At 42.3% G+C, this 14,635-nt stretch overlaps 1 protein-coding gene across 1 annotated transcript; it reads left to right on the top strand.

Moving 5' to 3' along the window:
• Window positions 1-221: 221 nt before the first annotated feature.
• Window positions 222-5,834, top strand: LOC133422809 (multimerin-2-like). The gene is made up of 5 exons (XM_061712911.1): window positions 222-330; window positions 419-490; window positions 576-609; window positions 2,269-2,513; window positions 5,312-5,834. Exons 1-5 carry the CDS (start codon window positions 310-312, stop codon window positions 5,618-5,620), a joined length of 681 nt encoding a protein of 226 aa, XP_061568895.1. The 5' UTR covers window positions 222-309; the 3' UTR covers window positions 5,621-5,834.
• The last annotated feature ends 8,801 nt before the right edge of the window (window positions 5,835-14,635 follow it).

The raw sequence follows: 14,635 nt of genomic DNA, 5'->3' as shown, positions 1-14,635 counted from the left end.
TCTGTTCTGTTTTAGATTTTTTTTGCAGATTTCCAGTGCTCGACGTGTGCCTCCATGTGTGTTCTCGTGTCCTGGATTGGAAGCGGATGTCACCCCCCCCCCAAAAAAAATAAAATTGGGTTTGTATGTGTATATATGTGTGTGCGCATGTGTCCGTGTCTATGTGTGTGTGTGTCTGCGTGCTGGGAACGAGTTTGTCAAACAGATATTTCAACAGAGCAGCACTAAGTGGACTTTGCCTGCTGAGCAAAGACACAGTTTATTTGAGGTTCTGCAGACTGTCGGTGCTGTTTCAGTCCCAGAGGAAAGATGACCCACCCCAGGGAATCTGTATGTCTGACTGGTTAACTATGTGCTTGTTCTGTTGTCATTCATCATTTGTGTTCTGCTCATAAGTTTTGGTTATTATCTGGTGCAGTTGCATGGCTGTTTAGTTTATGTAGCAGTGTTGTGTGGACTCCGTGTCGCTGCAGGAGGCCCTGTGGATCTGGTGAGTGACCCGGCCGTCCATCTCAAACTCAGTCCTTTGCTTCCATCGGAACGAAAACAACATAACCTTGTTTTTAAATCTGCAGACACTCGGACATCGGACTACAGCTGGACAGCAGGGTATGATGTGTGTGTGTGTGTGTGTGTGTGTGTGTGTGTGTGTGTGTGTGTGTGTGTGTGTGTGTGTGTGTGTGTGTGTGTGTGTGTGTGTGTGTGTGTGTGTGTGTGTGTGTGTGTGTGTGTGTGTGTGATAACTTCAATGAAATGCAGTCATGTACAAAAATTAGCACCCTCTCTTTAAATCGAGTGCAACGTGTGTTAAAAAATATAAATATAAAATAGCTACCCTCACAAAAACATGCAACAGTCCTGGGCTATACACTGCCCCCTCTGGCCAACCGGGGAACCACATGGAGTGGGGAGGATCTGACTGGAATAACATGATCCTTCCAGGTAGGAGCACTGGGTGATAAAATGGGAAAAAATCAGGATAAAAATATTTTAAAAAAATTTAAAAAAAAACTTTTTTTTTTAGCACAAATGAATCAGAAAAGTGTGAGGGAAACAAAACAGGTCCTGGTAGTTTCAGCAGTAGATTAAATCCCCTCTGCCACACCAACAGACAGATGATAGTCCATGCTCTCACTGCAAAAACTCAAATATTTGTCCTATTTCTAGTTAAAATGTCTCATTTTAGTAAAAAAAAATCTCATTACACTTAAAACAAGACTCAAGAAGAAGATTTTCACTTGAAATAAAAAGAAAAATCTGACAGTGGAACAAGATTTTTTTGCTTGTAATAAGAATTCAATTCAATTCAATTCAATTTTATTTGTATAGCGTCTAATACAACAGATGTTGTCTCTAGACGCTTTCCAGAGACCCAGAACATAAACATAAACATAAACCCCCGAGCAATTATTACATAAACAATGGCAGGTAAAAACTCCCCTAGTGGGAGAAAAACCTTAAGCCAAACAGTGACAAGAAAAACTCTTTAGGAGGAAGAAACCTTGAGCAGGACCTGGATCATAAGGGGGGGCCCTCCTGCCGAGGGCCAGACTGGGGGAGTCAGGGACGTCAGCAGCACAGCAGGCAGGTGGAAGCAGCAACGGGATGACCAGAGGTGGGGGGGGGGGCGTCAGCAGCACAACAGTCATGTGGAAGTAGCAGCGGGATGACCAGAGGGGGGGGGGATAAATCTTGTTCCACTGGCAGATTTTTCTACTTATTTCAAGTGAAAATTTACTTGAAACAGGTGAAAATTGTCAAATAAGTTATTTTTCTGGTGTTATTTTTCTGGTGATGACTCTAAACGTAGCAGTAAAACCACATTCATTGATGAGATGACATAAGGGATGGAAAGGAGGGATGGCAGTTTTACAGATGATTTTTATTTCGGGGGGGATGATTTAGACTGTTTTTATTTCGGGGGGGATGATTTAGACTGTTTTTATTTCGGGGGGGGGGGATGCCATCCCCCCTCATCCCCCCTCATCCCCCCTCAACTCCAGCACTGGTGACGACCCTTGAGAAGAGCAGCCGAAAGGAAAATAAATGTATGCGTGTGTTTTTCATTTAACTTGTTCACCCAAATCCTAAGATCCATAACAATCATATGATTTTTGTTGGCTTTACACAAAAACCTTTAGCAAATAAAAAGAGGAGGTATTAACTGTTGCACCTGACTGTAAGTGGATTTAAAGAATGGATGGAAATGACAAGACTCAGTGATGCAGTGTGGTTACGTTTAATTGTGACTTTGAGCCTGTTTTCCAGGGAGTGCTGTTCTTTTTTTTGCGGCATATCAGGGACAGCTGAGAGAAGTCCTGTTTGACCCGATCATTTTCAACCAGGTGATGGTGAACCAAGGATCTGCTTATGACAATCACACAGGTGTATTCACCGCACCGTTCGCTGGTGTCTACCAGTTCGTATTTGCTGCACAGCTCTGCCGTGGGGACCACAACAACAACTGGTACTTCATGACTAACGGGCACCAGAGAATGTTATGTCATGCTCAGGTACGTGGGGACTCAACTAACCAAAATAACAGAACGCAATGTCATTTGATTAAATACATCTGTTATTGCATTTCAGACCTGCAACACAACAAATGAAATAAAAATCTAGTAACAGCAAAGCATTTATCACTATACAACATCACATCACTTAAAATGAGTTTTGGCATTGAGTTTACCAAGTTATGAAGATTTTCACGTGGTATTTTGTCTCATTCTTCATGCAAACACTTCTTAAGATGTGCAATAATACAGATGTACAATAATACAGACTTTTCATTGTCTGACTGCAGCCAAGCCAAGTCTAGTACCGGCTCCTCTTCTTCCTTAACCACGCCTTTATAATGAGTTCAAAGATGAACTCAGGTGGTAGAGCGGGTCGTCCAATGATCGGAAGGTTGGCGGTTCAAATCCAGCTCCGGCCCAGTTTGCTGTCGTAGTGTCCTTGGGCAAGACACCTTACCCACCTTGCCCCGTGTGAATGTGTTTGAATGTGTATGAATGTTGGTGGTGGTCGGAGGGGCCGTTTGGCGCGATATGGCAGCCACGCTTCTGTCAGTCTGCCCCAGGGCAGCTGTGGCTACAAATGTAGCTACCACCACCAGTGAGGATGTGATTGAATGAATAATGATCTCTGTAAAGCTCTGGGTGCCTTGAAGGGCGCTATATAAAACCAAGCCATTATTATTAGCCTGCCCCCAGCAGGTTATACAGTATGAAAAATGTGAGAAAATGAGAGCATGGAGAAATATCTTAGCAGCCTCTGTTCATAGAGACAATCTATTTAATAGTTTTTGTCATCTTCTTGAAGTGTTTTTTGAAGCTCAGATTGGAGTCGAGCAGCACACCAAGATATTTGAATTCAGTGAGCATCTCAATCTGTCCACCTTTAAAGGGATTGTGACATGAAAAACAAATTTTTCTTGATTTTTTGTGTTTTGTTGGGTGTCTTGACATCAATTACACCCAAAAAACAACGAACTTTTAACATTCAGTGTATTGTGTGCTTTCTGGGATTTTCCGCATAACTATGCAAAAACGGCGCATGTGGTTTGGTGGCGGATCGTTACGTAACGATCCGCTAAATCACCGCCCCCTCCACCCAGCTCCCTGCCTCCTCTCCTCTCCAGCGCGCCATAAAGGCTGATTTATGGTTCCGCGTTACACCGACGCAGAGCTTACGGCGTAGGGTTACGCGGCGACGCGCACCATACGCTGAACCCTACGGCGTAGGCTCTGCGTCGATTTAACGCGGAACCATAAATGAGGCTTAACACAGAGCGGTTTAGAGCCTCCTTTGTTCTAATCACCGGAGGAAAACTGCTAAGAAGACCCGCGGCCACTGACTGGACTTAAGATAAGGGGACAGTGCTGCTTGCATGCCTTTATTTTTATGATTGTTTGCTGTGGTTCGCCCTCCTGCTTTTCCGTGCATGTTTCGCCTCTCGCTCCGACGCCGCTGTGAGCGTATGGCTGGAGGAGGAGGAGGTTTGGAGGAGGAGCGGAGCAATGATTGACAGGAAAGGGGGGAAAGGAAGCATTTTTCACGGCGCAAAAAAACACTGTAATAAAAAGCCAGGAAAATAGTACTAGAGTGAAGTTTTTCTTGTTACACTCTTTTAGACACATTTGAGGGATGTTGGCCAAGACTTTTAATAGTGTTAAAAGCATGTTAAAAATCATGTCACAATACCTTTAACTCAGATGTTTACATCTGGGATGTTCAGCTTGCTTTTGGAAAAGAACATGCCTTTTGTTTTGCCTACATTCAAGGTAAGACAGGATCGGTCTAGCCACTCAGCCACTCCAACCAGGGCATTGGTTAGTTTAGTTGCAGCTTGTTGAGCTGATATTGCATGTGTGTACAAGATTGTTTCATCAGCATAGAGTTGTACCTGTACGTCCTCACAACACTGTGGGAGGTTGTTAATGTACAGACTGAAGAGTAGTGGGCCTAACACAGATCCTTGAGGTACACCCATTGTGCACCTCAAGTAGCTGGAGCATGCATTTTTGATTTTCACACACTGACTTATATTGGATAGGTATGATATTGTCTTAAACAAAATATCATCATTTTTGCAACTCCTGCCTTCTGGTCTCCTGCATCTGGGTCCTACTCAGACCGCTCCCTGACAAATTGTACTTTCATCAGTAAGTTCTTACTTCAGTTAATAAATACAATTAACATTGTGACTATCCTCTTTTAGATCTAACATAAGCAGTCATGCAGGCCTGAAATGCAAAAATGGATAAATATTTATATACAGGACTGTCTCAGAAAATTAGAATATTGTGATTTTCTGTAATGCAATAAAAAAACAAAAATGTCATACATTCTGGATTCATTACAAATCAACTGAAATATTGCAAGCCTTTTATTATTTTAATATTGCTGATCATGGTTTACAGCTTAAGAAAACTCAAATATCCTATCTCAAAAAATTGGAATATTCTGGGAATCTTAATCTTAAACTGTAAACCATAATCAGCAATATTAAAATAATAAAAGGCTTGCAATATTTCAGTTGATTTGTAATAAATCCAGAATGTATGACATTTTTGTTTTTTTAATTGCATTAAAGAAAATAAAGAACTTTATGACAATATTCAAATTTTCTGAGACAGTCCTGTATTATATGAAGTTGATGAGTGATAAACATTACTATGTGTAGATTGGAACTGTTTGCAAATAAATTAAAGTAAAATTTCAGTATCATCCATATCATTTCTGATTTGAGGTTTGAAAGAACTGAAATAAACAAAAATCTAAGCTGTCATCCTGTGCTTTCACAACGCAGATGTCTGGAGGGGACACAAGCCTGAACACCTGTTTCTACATGGAGGAACTAAAGAAAGGGGACCAGGTGTGGGTGAAGCAAAAAGTGGGAGGCTGTGCCTGGGCGAACTCCAACTCAAAAACAATCACATTCTCTGGCGTCCTGCTGGCTAAGGAGGGCATATCCATGCTGGGGGGGGGGTTAGACCCCCGACGCTCCTGCCCTCCATTCAGCCGGAGCAGCTCAGTGGTCAGGTCGTCTGGTCGGACCGTCGTGCCAATGTGGACGGGTGTGTCCATCATCCTACCACTCTGCTTCTTCTTTTTATAATTTTGGTTAAAACATGACTTGTATTTCATTTGGGCTAATATGATTCTCTTACAAAGTTGATAACCCTCTACCTTGTTTGCTGGTGTCCGATTTTGTGTCTGCCATTGATTTGCCGCGGGGACGAATGGTGGAAATTAGCTTATAGCTATAACCATGCATATTTACACTTGTGTTCATCAATATGTACAGTCCCTGTTAACAAATAAATAAATTGAATTGAATTGTGTAGTGATGTCAGAGAACTCTAACAGTAGGGGGAAGAAAACGTCAGCTGGTGAGACGGCGCTGGACAGCTTCATTGCGGCCATATCACTGCACTTACATGCCAACGAGCCAAACGTTTTAACATTGATGAGACGGCGGTTTCCCCACATCCACCAGGAGGCCATTGGCATAAAGAAAGTCAGCACCTACTGTATGAGGGGAGTGGAAACCTTGGCCAGAACAAAATCCCAGGTGAAACGCTGGTCAGCAAAACACAACATCACGGAGCGTGTGCCAAACGTAGGGATAGCAGTACCGTTAGCAGCCTCTAGAGGGGGGCCTTGTTTTGCCTGACATATATCTAAAACTGATGCTGGAAGCACCCTGAGCACCTGTGTCACACAAGAACTTGCGACCGGAGATGGAGTCTGTGATATACAGCAAGCCTGCAGGTTGGCCGACACCCACAGCTCTTACCGAGTGCCGGCCAGTGCGTTTCCCTACGCACTAAATTTGCAAGGAGGTAGGCATTTCTTGGCTTTGCTGCCGAACTTGGCGTGGTAAAAACACATCCCTGATGGCTTTACCTGGCTGGCCACAGCCGTGGCAGAGACAGAGAGTGGTTGGAGCACACAGTCATCCACGGATGCAGCCGGGACGGAGGTGGGCGTCGCCGCAAAACACTTCTTCCCAGCTAAGAAACATGTGTCTGCCTCCCTGGCCAACTGGCGAAAGTCTGGCAGAGTAGTTAAATGGACATGGCATGACAAAGTTATGATTTATTTGGATATGAGGTCATATTTTGAAAAAACACAGTGACAGATTTCTCCAAAACCCATGGGTTACAGTATATGATTTTTCTTCCTGTCGAGAGGTATCTGAATCTGAAATTCCGTGGTCCTAAAGCAAACCAGTGAATTTTAATGATTATTTTACCTGAAATCCAGACTTCCGTTTCAACTTCGTTGAAGTTATGACCACGATATGCAACGCAGTCAATAAGGACCCTTATGACAATAATATGTGCAGATTTTATTAAGATTGGATGAAAGAAACAGAAATTACACTACATAATGTGATGAAAAATGTATAACTGACCAAAAGGTGGCGCTATGGAGTTCATCCAGGATTGGAATATATCCACTTGTTCAGAATGGAAGCATGATTAATTGTACAGATCTTGGGCCAAATTGGACAAAGTATGTGCAAGTTAGAACAACTTTTATGTTCATGGCGAGACACTGAAATTTCACTTGCTCTCACGGCGAAGCCCTTTGATAAAAAGTTATAGTTTTCACTGTCAGTCATCGTCAATGTCTTACCTACTGTGTGACCAGGTTTGAGATGCATCAGCCCATCTCGCTTGGAGCACGGATGCATAGTAGAAGACATGACAATTCCTGGTGCCAACAGGTGGAGCTACAACCATCCTGAATATTCCACCATAGATGTCTTCAGGCTCAGTCTACAATCGTGCAAATAAGTTTTCAACCACATCAAATAATGTAATGCTGAGTTACAGCCAATTAATATTTCATGGCGAGCCTTATAAAGGACCTCAAACTTTGCCGGATCAGTACGGTCAAGCCCTCTGCTAAAAACTTAAAAGCTTTGCAATTTGACATTTTTGAGCAGAAATGGCCAAGAACAAATAAAATGTCAAGATGTATCAGTGTCGAAGGGGTGAAACTGTGGAACGGCAAGGAGTAGGCTCTGCGTTGGTTTAACACAGAACCATCATTCAGGCTTTAGGCGTTTACATGACCAAATATTCGGTTAGAAAAGAGGTAACCCTGGGCTCATTTTCAGGTTTTAAAAAATCGGAATATGAGCAAATTCCGGTTATTCAAAGGGTTATTGGTGTTTACAGTGACTACGTTTACATGCAGTCAAAATTCAGGTTATTGCTAATATTCCGGTTACTGAAACATTGGGAATATTCCGTTTACATGGTAATTAATCATTCAGGATATCTGGATCAAACCAGCGACGCACGGAGAACGTCATGATGCAATTACCGTCATTTCCCCTTCTTGTTCCTGTATCCAAATTCAAAACAAATGCTGCTTCGCACAACTTTTCTCTCTCCTTCTTGTAAATCTTCTATCCCGGTACTTTCTACCGTCTACAAATGCAGAAATGTTCATATCCTTCATTACATTTATGAAGTGATTAGTCTCCTCCTGGTCTTGGTTTCTCCGTGTTTATAAGAACTTCCTGGACTCAAAAGACCAGGATTCCTTGTGAACAGAGCATGTGCAGAAAACAAATTCCTGTTCCGTTTGATGGGGATATTCCGTTTGGCGTTTACATGACCCAGTAACCCAGGGCTCATATTGGGGTTTTTAAAAACCAGAATATGAGCAAATTCTGGTTATTCAAAGGGGTTATTGGTGTCAATTTTCTAACGGTTAGTTTTGTATTTTGATGAATGCAGGAAATTTCAAATGTCTTTACATGTTGCTGGTGTGTGAGTGTATGTGCATATGTGTAGTGTGGATGTGGCTGCAGACCGGGTCCAGCAGGGCTCTGTGTGGCTTAGCAGTCCCGACAGACAGAGCAGCAATTTCCTCTCAGGAGGGATTTGCTGGGGTTTGAGAGCTTTAGCTCCTGCTAGCTGCACGGCTTCCTTGCACATTTTCACACACTCAGCTTGCATGGTGGGCCAATTTGACATTAGTTTGGTGGAAAATTACTATAACAGTAAACTGAGTCAAGCATTCAGGGCTGTAGTGGCCAGAGAAGTACAGGACTGTCTCAGAAAATTAGAATATTGTGATTTTCTGCAATGTAATTACAAAAACAAAAATGTCATACATTCTGGATTCATTACAAATCAATTGAAATATTGCAAGCCTTTTATTATTTTAATATTGCTGATCATGGCTTACAGCTTAAGAAAACTCAAATATCCTATCTCAAAAAATTAGCATATTCTGGGAATCTTAATCTTAAACTGTAAACCATGATCAGCTATATTAAAATAATAAAAGGCTTGCAATATTTCAGTTGATTTGTAATGAATCCAGAATGTATGACATTTTTGTTTTTTTAATTTCATTACAGAAAATAAAGAACTTTATCACAATATTCAAATTTTCTGAGACAGTCCTGTATGAACCCCTTGGGGTTTCCTGGCATGAATTTGCCATAAAGTGTGATCTGATTTGATACAGCCAGATTTAAAAGTTTAAAATTTCCCCAATACTGGAGGAAAAGTAAGTTGACGGCTGGTTGAAACTTCCTCAGCAGACGCTGCAACATGCTCTTGCAGTGTCTCTGGAGGAATTCTCGATCATTCCTCTTTCCAGAGCTGCTTCAGCTCCGACACATCTGTAAAGTGTCTGGTGTGAACGTCTCTCTCTCTAAGATGGCTTTCTGCACCTGAAGAGTTGTTGTGCTTTCTGACATACCGCAGTGACAGATGCATCCTCGCCTGGGCGTTGTCTCACCGTTCCTCTGCTGGAGTGCTGACACGGCCGCATATTTGAGAGAAAGGTGGAGCTGCATGCTTCTAAATGGAATATTTCAAAAATGCAAAGCAGTTGATGAGGACCGTGTGTGTGTGTGTGTGTGTGTGTGTGTGTGTGTGTGTGTGTGTGTGTGTGTGTGTGTAGATGCATATCTCATTGTAGAAATGTCTTTGCGTAAAACCTGAAGCGTGGAACGCCTCTGTTGTGGACAGCCTTTAGCTGCCCACGCCCTCCCCTCTATTACAGGTGAATCAAATAACTCAGAAACTGCTATGATAAAAGCTCAGTTCCCCAACTATTCAAGCATATGTTTTCATCTCATTATTAGGAATGTAGTGTGGTGGAAATCTGAAAATAAAGCCTGACAAAATAACCAAATGGTCTTTATGTCATTTAATAAAAACCTTGCAAGGGATCAGCATACAATCACAACAAAGTATAACTGCACACGGATGGTTTGCTCCGAGGTGTAGGTGTGTTTTATAGACAAATATTGTGTAAGTAAATGTATAATAATCTATAGGTGTGGTGTAATGCCAAATGTCAATAAGTCTGTAAACAGTCAAGAAAGAAATTACAATGTTCAGGTGATCAGTGGTTCCTTCCTGGATTCAGATAAAGTTAAACAACAAACAGAGAGCATAAGATAAGATAACTGCATTTCCAAGACAGTGAGTTTATTCAAAGTACAAGTCTGGAATCAAAATGCATCATATAAAGTATTACCATGTGTCCGAAATGTAGAATACATTGTTATTTTTCCATTACAGTAGAAATGCAGTGATGTATTATCTGCACAGTCCCACCCCTTGAAACATTGTCTTCAAAGCTCCACAGGTGTCAAACTTGTAATTCCAGGGATGGATCCGGCTCCTCCAGGTGAGATGTAAAAGTGTAGTGACAACCCGACACACCTGTGAGAGTCGCGCCTCCCGCAGGAATGTGGATCACGGGCGGAACAAAGGCAACACCATTTTCTCCTTGCCATTCCTAACCCTCCAGGTTTCACCGTAAAAATTCACCCTTCACACTAGTCCTGTTGCCATGGATACTCATCCATTCCCCATAAAAGCACTCCAAAACTAAAATCCCCAAGTCAGAACAAACTGACACTGTAGTAAGCATTTCTTTTTTATACATCAGGGTTTTTTTTTTTACATTTCAGACCTGCAACATTTTCCCTAAAACGTTATGAGAGCAAAACCTTTTAAAACTGTGTAAAATTGTTATTCCTTTTCACCAACATCTAAAGAGTTTCACAGATTCACAGTTGTTGTTGGTCAATTTCCAACTTCCCCAACATCGTCTGTAGGGGAAATGTGAGGACCAGGCAGACCAGTCCATGACCAGCACCCTCTTCCTCCTCACGCGTGCCTTTATAACTTGTTCAGTATTCAGGTGTAACCCACCTATGATCGGCTCCACACTCTCCAGAACCCTCAATGGGACCTAGGTGGCTCTGGAAATAAAATGAATGAGCAAATTTATCTTTGGTTTGGTAGCTTCTATCTTCTTTGTCAACATCTTTGTTAACATCACTGCACTTTTGTGTGTATTAATATGGCTGCACAGTTCATGTCATTTTTGCTCCTTCACTGATTTTACTTTTAGTACAGTAACTTTAGTACTCCGTTTCCCTATTTGAGTTTATATGTTTAGTATAAAAAATATATATTTTTGCTTTAAGGCTGTTTTGATATCAAATGAAGCTGTCAATTCAATTCAATTCAATTTTATTTATATAGCGTCTAATACAACAGATGTTGTTTCTAGACGCTTTCCAGAGACCCAGAACATGAACATAGGGGGGGGCGCAGGCAGGTGGAAGCAGCAGCGGGATGCGGGATGACCAGAGGGGGGTGGGGGGCCGAAGGCAGGTGGAAGCAGTAACGGGATGACTGGGGGGGGGTTGGGGGGCAGGCAGGTGGAAGCGGGATAACCAGAGGGGGGGGGACCGCAGGCAGGTGGAAGCATCAACGGGATGACGGGGGGGGGGGGGATGGGACCGCAGGCCAGCACGCAACTCCCGAGGCTCCGGCCTGCAAACATGCACAAAAGAGAAAAAAGGGGGGCCAGCACAAGAAACTACAGGAACGGTGGGCAAAAATGATAGCTATGAGATACTTATAATAAATAAAAATGGAAATGGAGAAGAGAGGAAGGGAAGAGGAGAGGAGAAGAAGGGTGAGAGGGACCGCCCAGTGGATCATGTCGGTCCCCCCTGCAGCATAGGCCTATAGCAGCAACGAGGCTATATTTCATGAATAGAACAAAATAATATTTCACTTATCTGTGTCCTTTTCATATTTCAACTTTATACACTCTTGTGTAAGAATAAATGCTTATGGATAACAGAAACTAAAACTAATAAATCATGTTTTTCCTCCTCACAGAGATGGGGGTTATGAGCGGATCCGCTGGTCATCCAGGAAACAGAAACAGTTTAAAACCTGTTGCTATGAGAGTGCTGTCAAACCTTTGTGACTCAGGCCACACTTTTCTGTCATGAATGCAATGTGAGGTCACCCTGAAGTGTTGCAGTCACCTGAGTTGTCAGGTGCAGGATGCAGCGTCACGGCCAGAATGCAGCTGCACTGGTTGAGCAGCCGAGCCAGACATTCCAGGACCAGAGTACCAGACCGCACCCTCTCTGCTCAGCTGCAATTACCAGGATCTTCATTGACAACAATCCATTTTCTTACTACAGTCAGCACAAGCTGAGTGCTTTGCTATGCGGTCAATCTATTAAATAAGGATAATGAACATAATCAAATAAATCTGCATCCTCTATTATTTGTATCTTGACCTGAAAACAAATTAATCTGATCAATTAGTGTACACCTCAAACAGTATGGGACTTTTTTCACTGTGCCAATATGTATTTAAGGCAAAGCAAGTTTATTTGTATAGCACAATTCCACACAAGGTAATTCAAAGTGCTTTACATCAACATTAAAAGCAGCAAAACACAATTAAACAGTAAATAACAAATAAAATGAAATAAAATGATAAGAAAAGAGGTAAAATAATAAAAAGCACAAGTTGTTACAAAGTAAGAGTACAGCAGGTACATCTCATTCTTACAATGGTAAGAATTACGTTTCTATACGGTCAAAACGTACAAAGACCGGGTCAAATACAGGATTACAAAAGTAATCTGTAGCAATTCATACGGTAAATTAAACCAATTTGACAATTCTATGCCACATTCCTGTTTCCAGGTCTTATTTCACACGACTGACGAGAATTACGTTTCTATACGGTCAAAACGTACAAATAGAGTGTATTACAAAGTAATCTGTGCCGATTCGTACGGTGAATTAAACCAATTTGACAATTCTACGCCACAATGCCTACATTCAAGGCTTATCCATAACTTCGCGCGGTTTTCAAAAAGTATTAAATTTTTGAAAACCGCGCGAAGTTATTTAATTTAAGAGTATGCTTAAATAACAAATACAATGAAATAATGAAAAAATAATGAAATAATGTCTCCCACCCCCTTCATGAGACTGTCAGAGCTCTGGAGAGCTCCATCAGTGACCGGCTTCGTCACCCGCGATGCGTCACTGAGAGGCATCGCAGGTCCTTCCTCCCCGCTGCATCAGACTTTACAACCAGGCTGATCTCAGTAGCTAACGGGCAATAATATCATGTGCAATAATCATATGTGCAATAACCATATGTGCAATATCCATGCAATACCTGTCTACCTCACACTCATTCTACCTGCTTTTTTGCACTGTTTTTCTTTCCTTTGCACTATTTTTTTATCCTATATTTTTTTATCTTTTTATCTCCACTGCAATGTGTATATACTGTCCATATTTTGTAATTATATATATCTTTTACTTTTTACCTTTTTACCCCCTTCCCCGCATGCGTGTGTGTGTGTGTGTGTGTGTGTGTGTGTGTGTGTGTGTGTGTGTGTGTGTGTGTGTGTGTGTGTGTGTGTGTGTGTGTGTGTGTGTGTGTGTGTGTGTGTGTGTGTGTGTGTGTTAAATGTACTGCTGCTAACACGTGAGTTTCCCCATTAGGGGAGTAATAAAGGACTATCTTATCTTATCTTATCTTATAAAATGATAAGAAAAGCGGTAAAATATTAAAAAGCACGGCAGTAGAGTACAGCAGGTAAGTATTAAATTTAAGATTAGCTTCAGTAAACAGTAATGTTTTTATCCTGATTTAAAGGATCTACAGTTGGAGCAGACCTCAGGTCTACAGGAAGTTTGTTCCACCGGTGAGGAGCAGAATAACTGAACGCTGCTGAACCTTGCTTGGTTCTGGTTCTGGAACCACAACAAACCAGATCCAGATGAAGCTCAGGGGTCTGGGAGCTTCATAGGAACTAACAGATCCAGATGAACCTCAGGGGTCTGGGAGCTTCATAGGAAATAACAGATCCAGATGAACCTCAGGGGTCTGGGAGCTTCATAGGAACTAACAGATCCAGATGAACCTCAGGGGTCTGGGAGCTTCATAGGAACTAACAGATCCAGATGAAGCTCAGGGGTCTGGGAGCTTCATAGGAACTAACAGATCCACCATGTATTTTGGTCCAATACCATTCAGGTCTTTGTAGACCAGCAGGAAGATTTTAAACTCTATCCTTTGACTAACTGGAAGCCAGTGTAGTGATTTCATGACCGGTGTAATATGGTCCAGTTTCCTGGTGTTTGTAAGGACTCTGTACAGCGTTCTGGATCAGCTGCAGCTGCCTGATTGATTTCTTGTTAAGGCCTGTAAAGATGCCATTGCAATAATCCAACCTACTGAAAATGAATGCATGAATACGTTTTTCCATGTCTTGTATAGACAGAATCACCTTAAGTCTAGCGATGCTTTCAGGTGGTAATAGGCAGATTTAGTGATTTAAGAAAAAACATGTAGCCAATAAAAAGGGGGACCGGAGAGTGTGTTCCAACTACAGGGGGATCACACTTCTCAGCCTCCCCGGGAAAGTCTACGCCAAGGTACTGGAGAGGAGATTACGGCCGATAGTCGAACCTCGGATTCAGGAGGAACAATGCGGTTTTCGTCCCGGTCGTGGAACACTGGACCAGCTCTATAGCCTCCACAGGGTGCTCGAGGGTTCATGGGAATTTGCCCAACCAGTCTACATGTGTTTTGTGGATCTGGAGAAGGCATTTGACCGTGTCCCTCGTGCCATTCTGTGGGGGGTCAGTGAGTATGGAGTCCGGTGCCCTCTATTAAGGGCTGTCCGGTCTCTGTATGATCGAAGCAGGAGTCTGGTTCGCATTGCCGGCAGTAAGTCAGACTTGTTCCCGGTGCATGTTGGACTCCGGCAGGGCTGCCCTTTGTCACCGGTCCTGTTCAT

This window comes from Cololabis saira, chromosome 21, assembly GCF_033807715.1.
Source record: "Cololabis saira isolate AMF1-May2022 chromosome 21, fColSai1.1, whole genome shotgun sequence".
Taxonomy (NCBI): Eukaryota; Metazoa; Chordata; class Actinopteri; order Beloniformes; family Belonidae; genus Cololabis; species Cololabis saira.
Note: the sequence above shows the minus strand (reverse complement) of the source record. Positions and strands in the feature narration are given on the sequence as shown.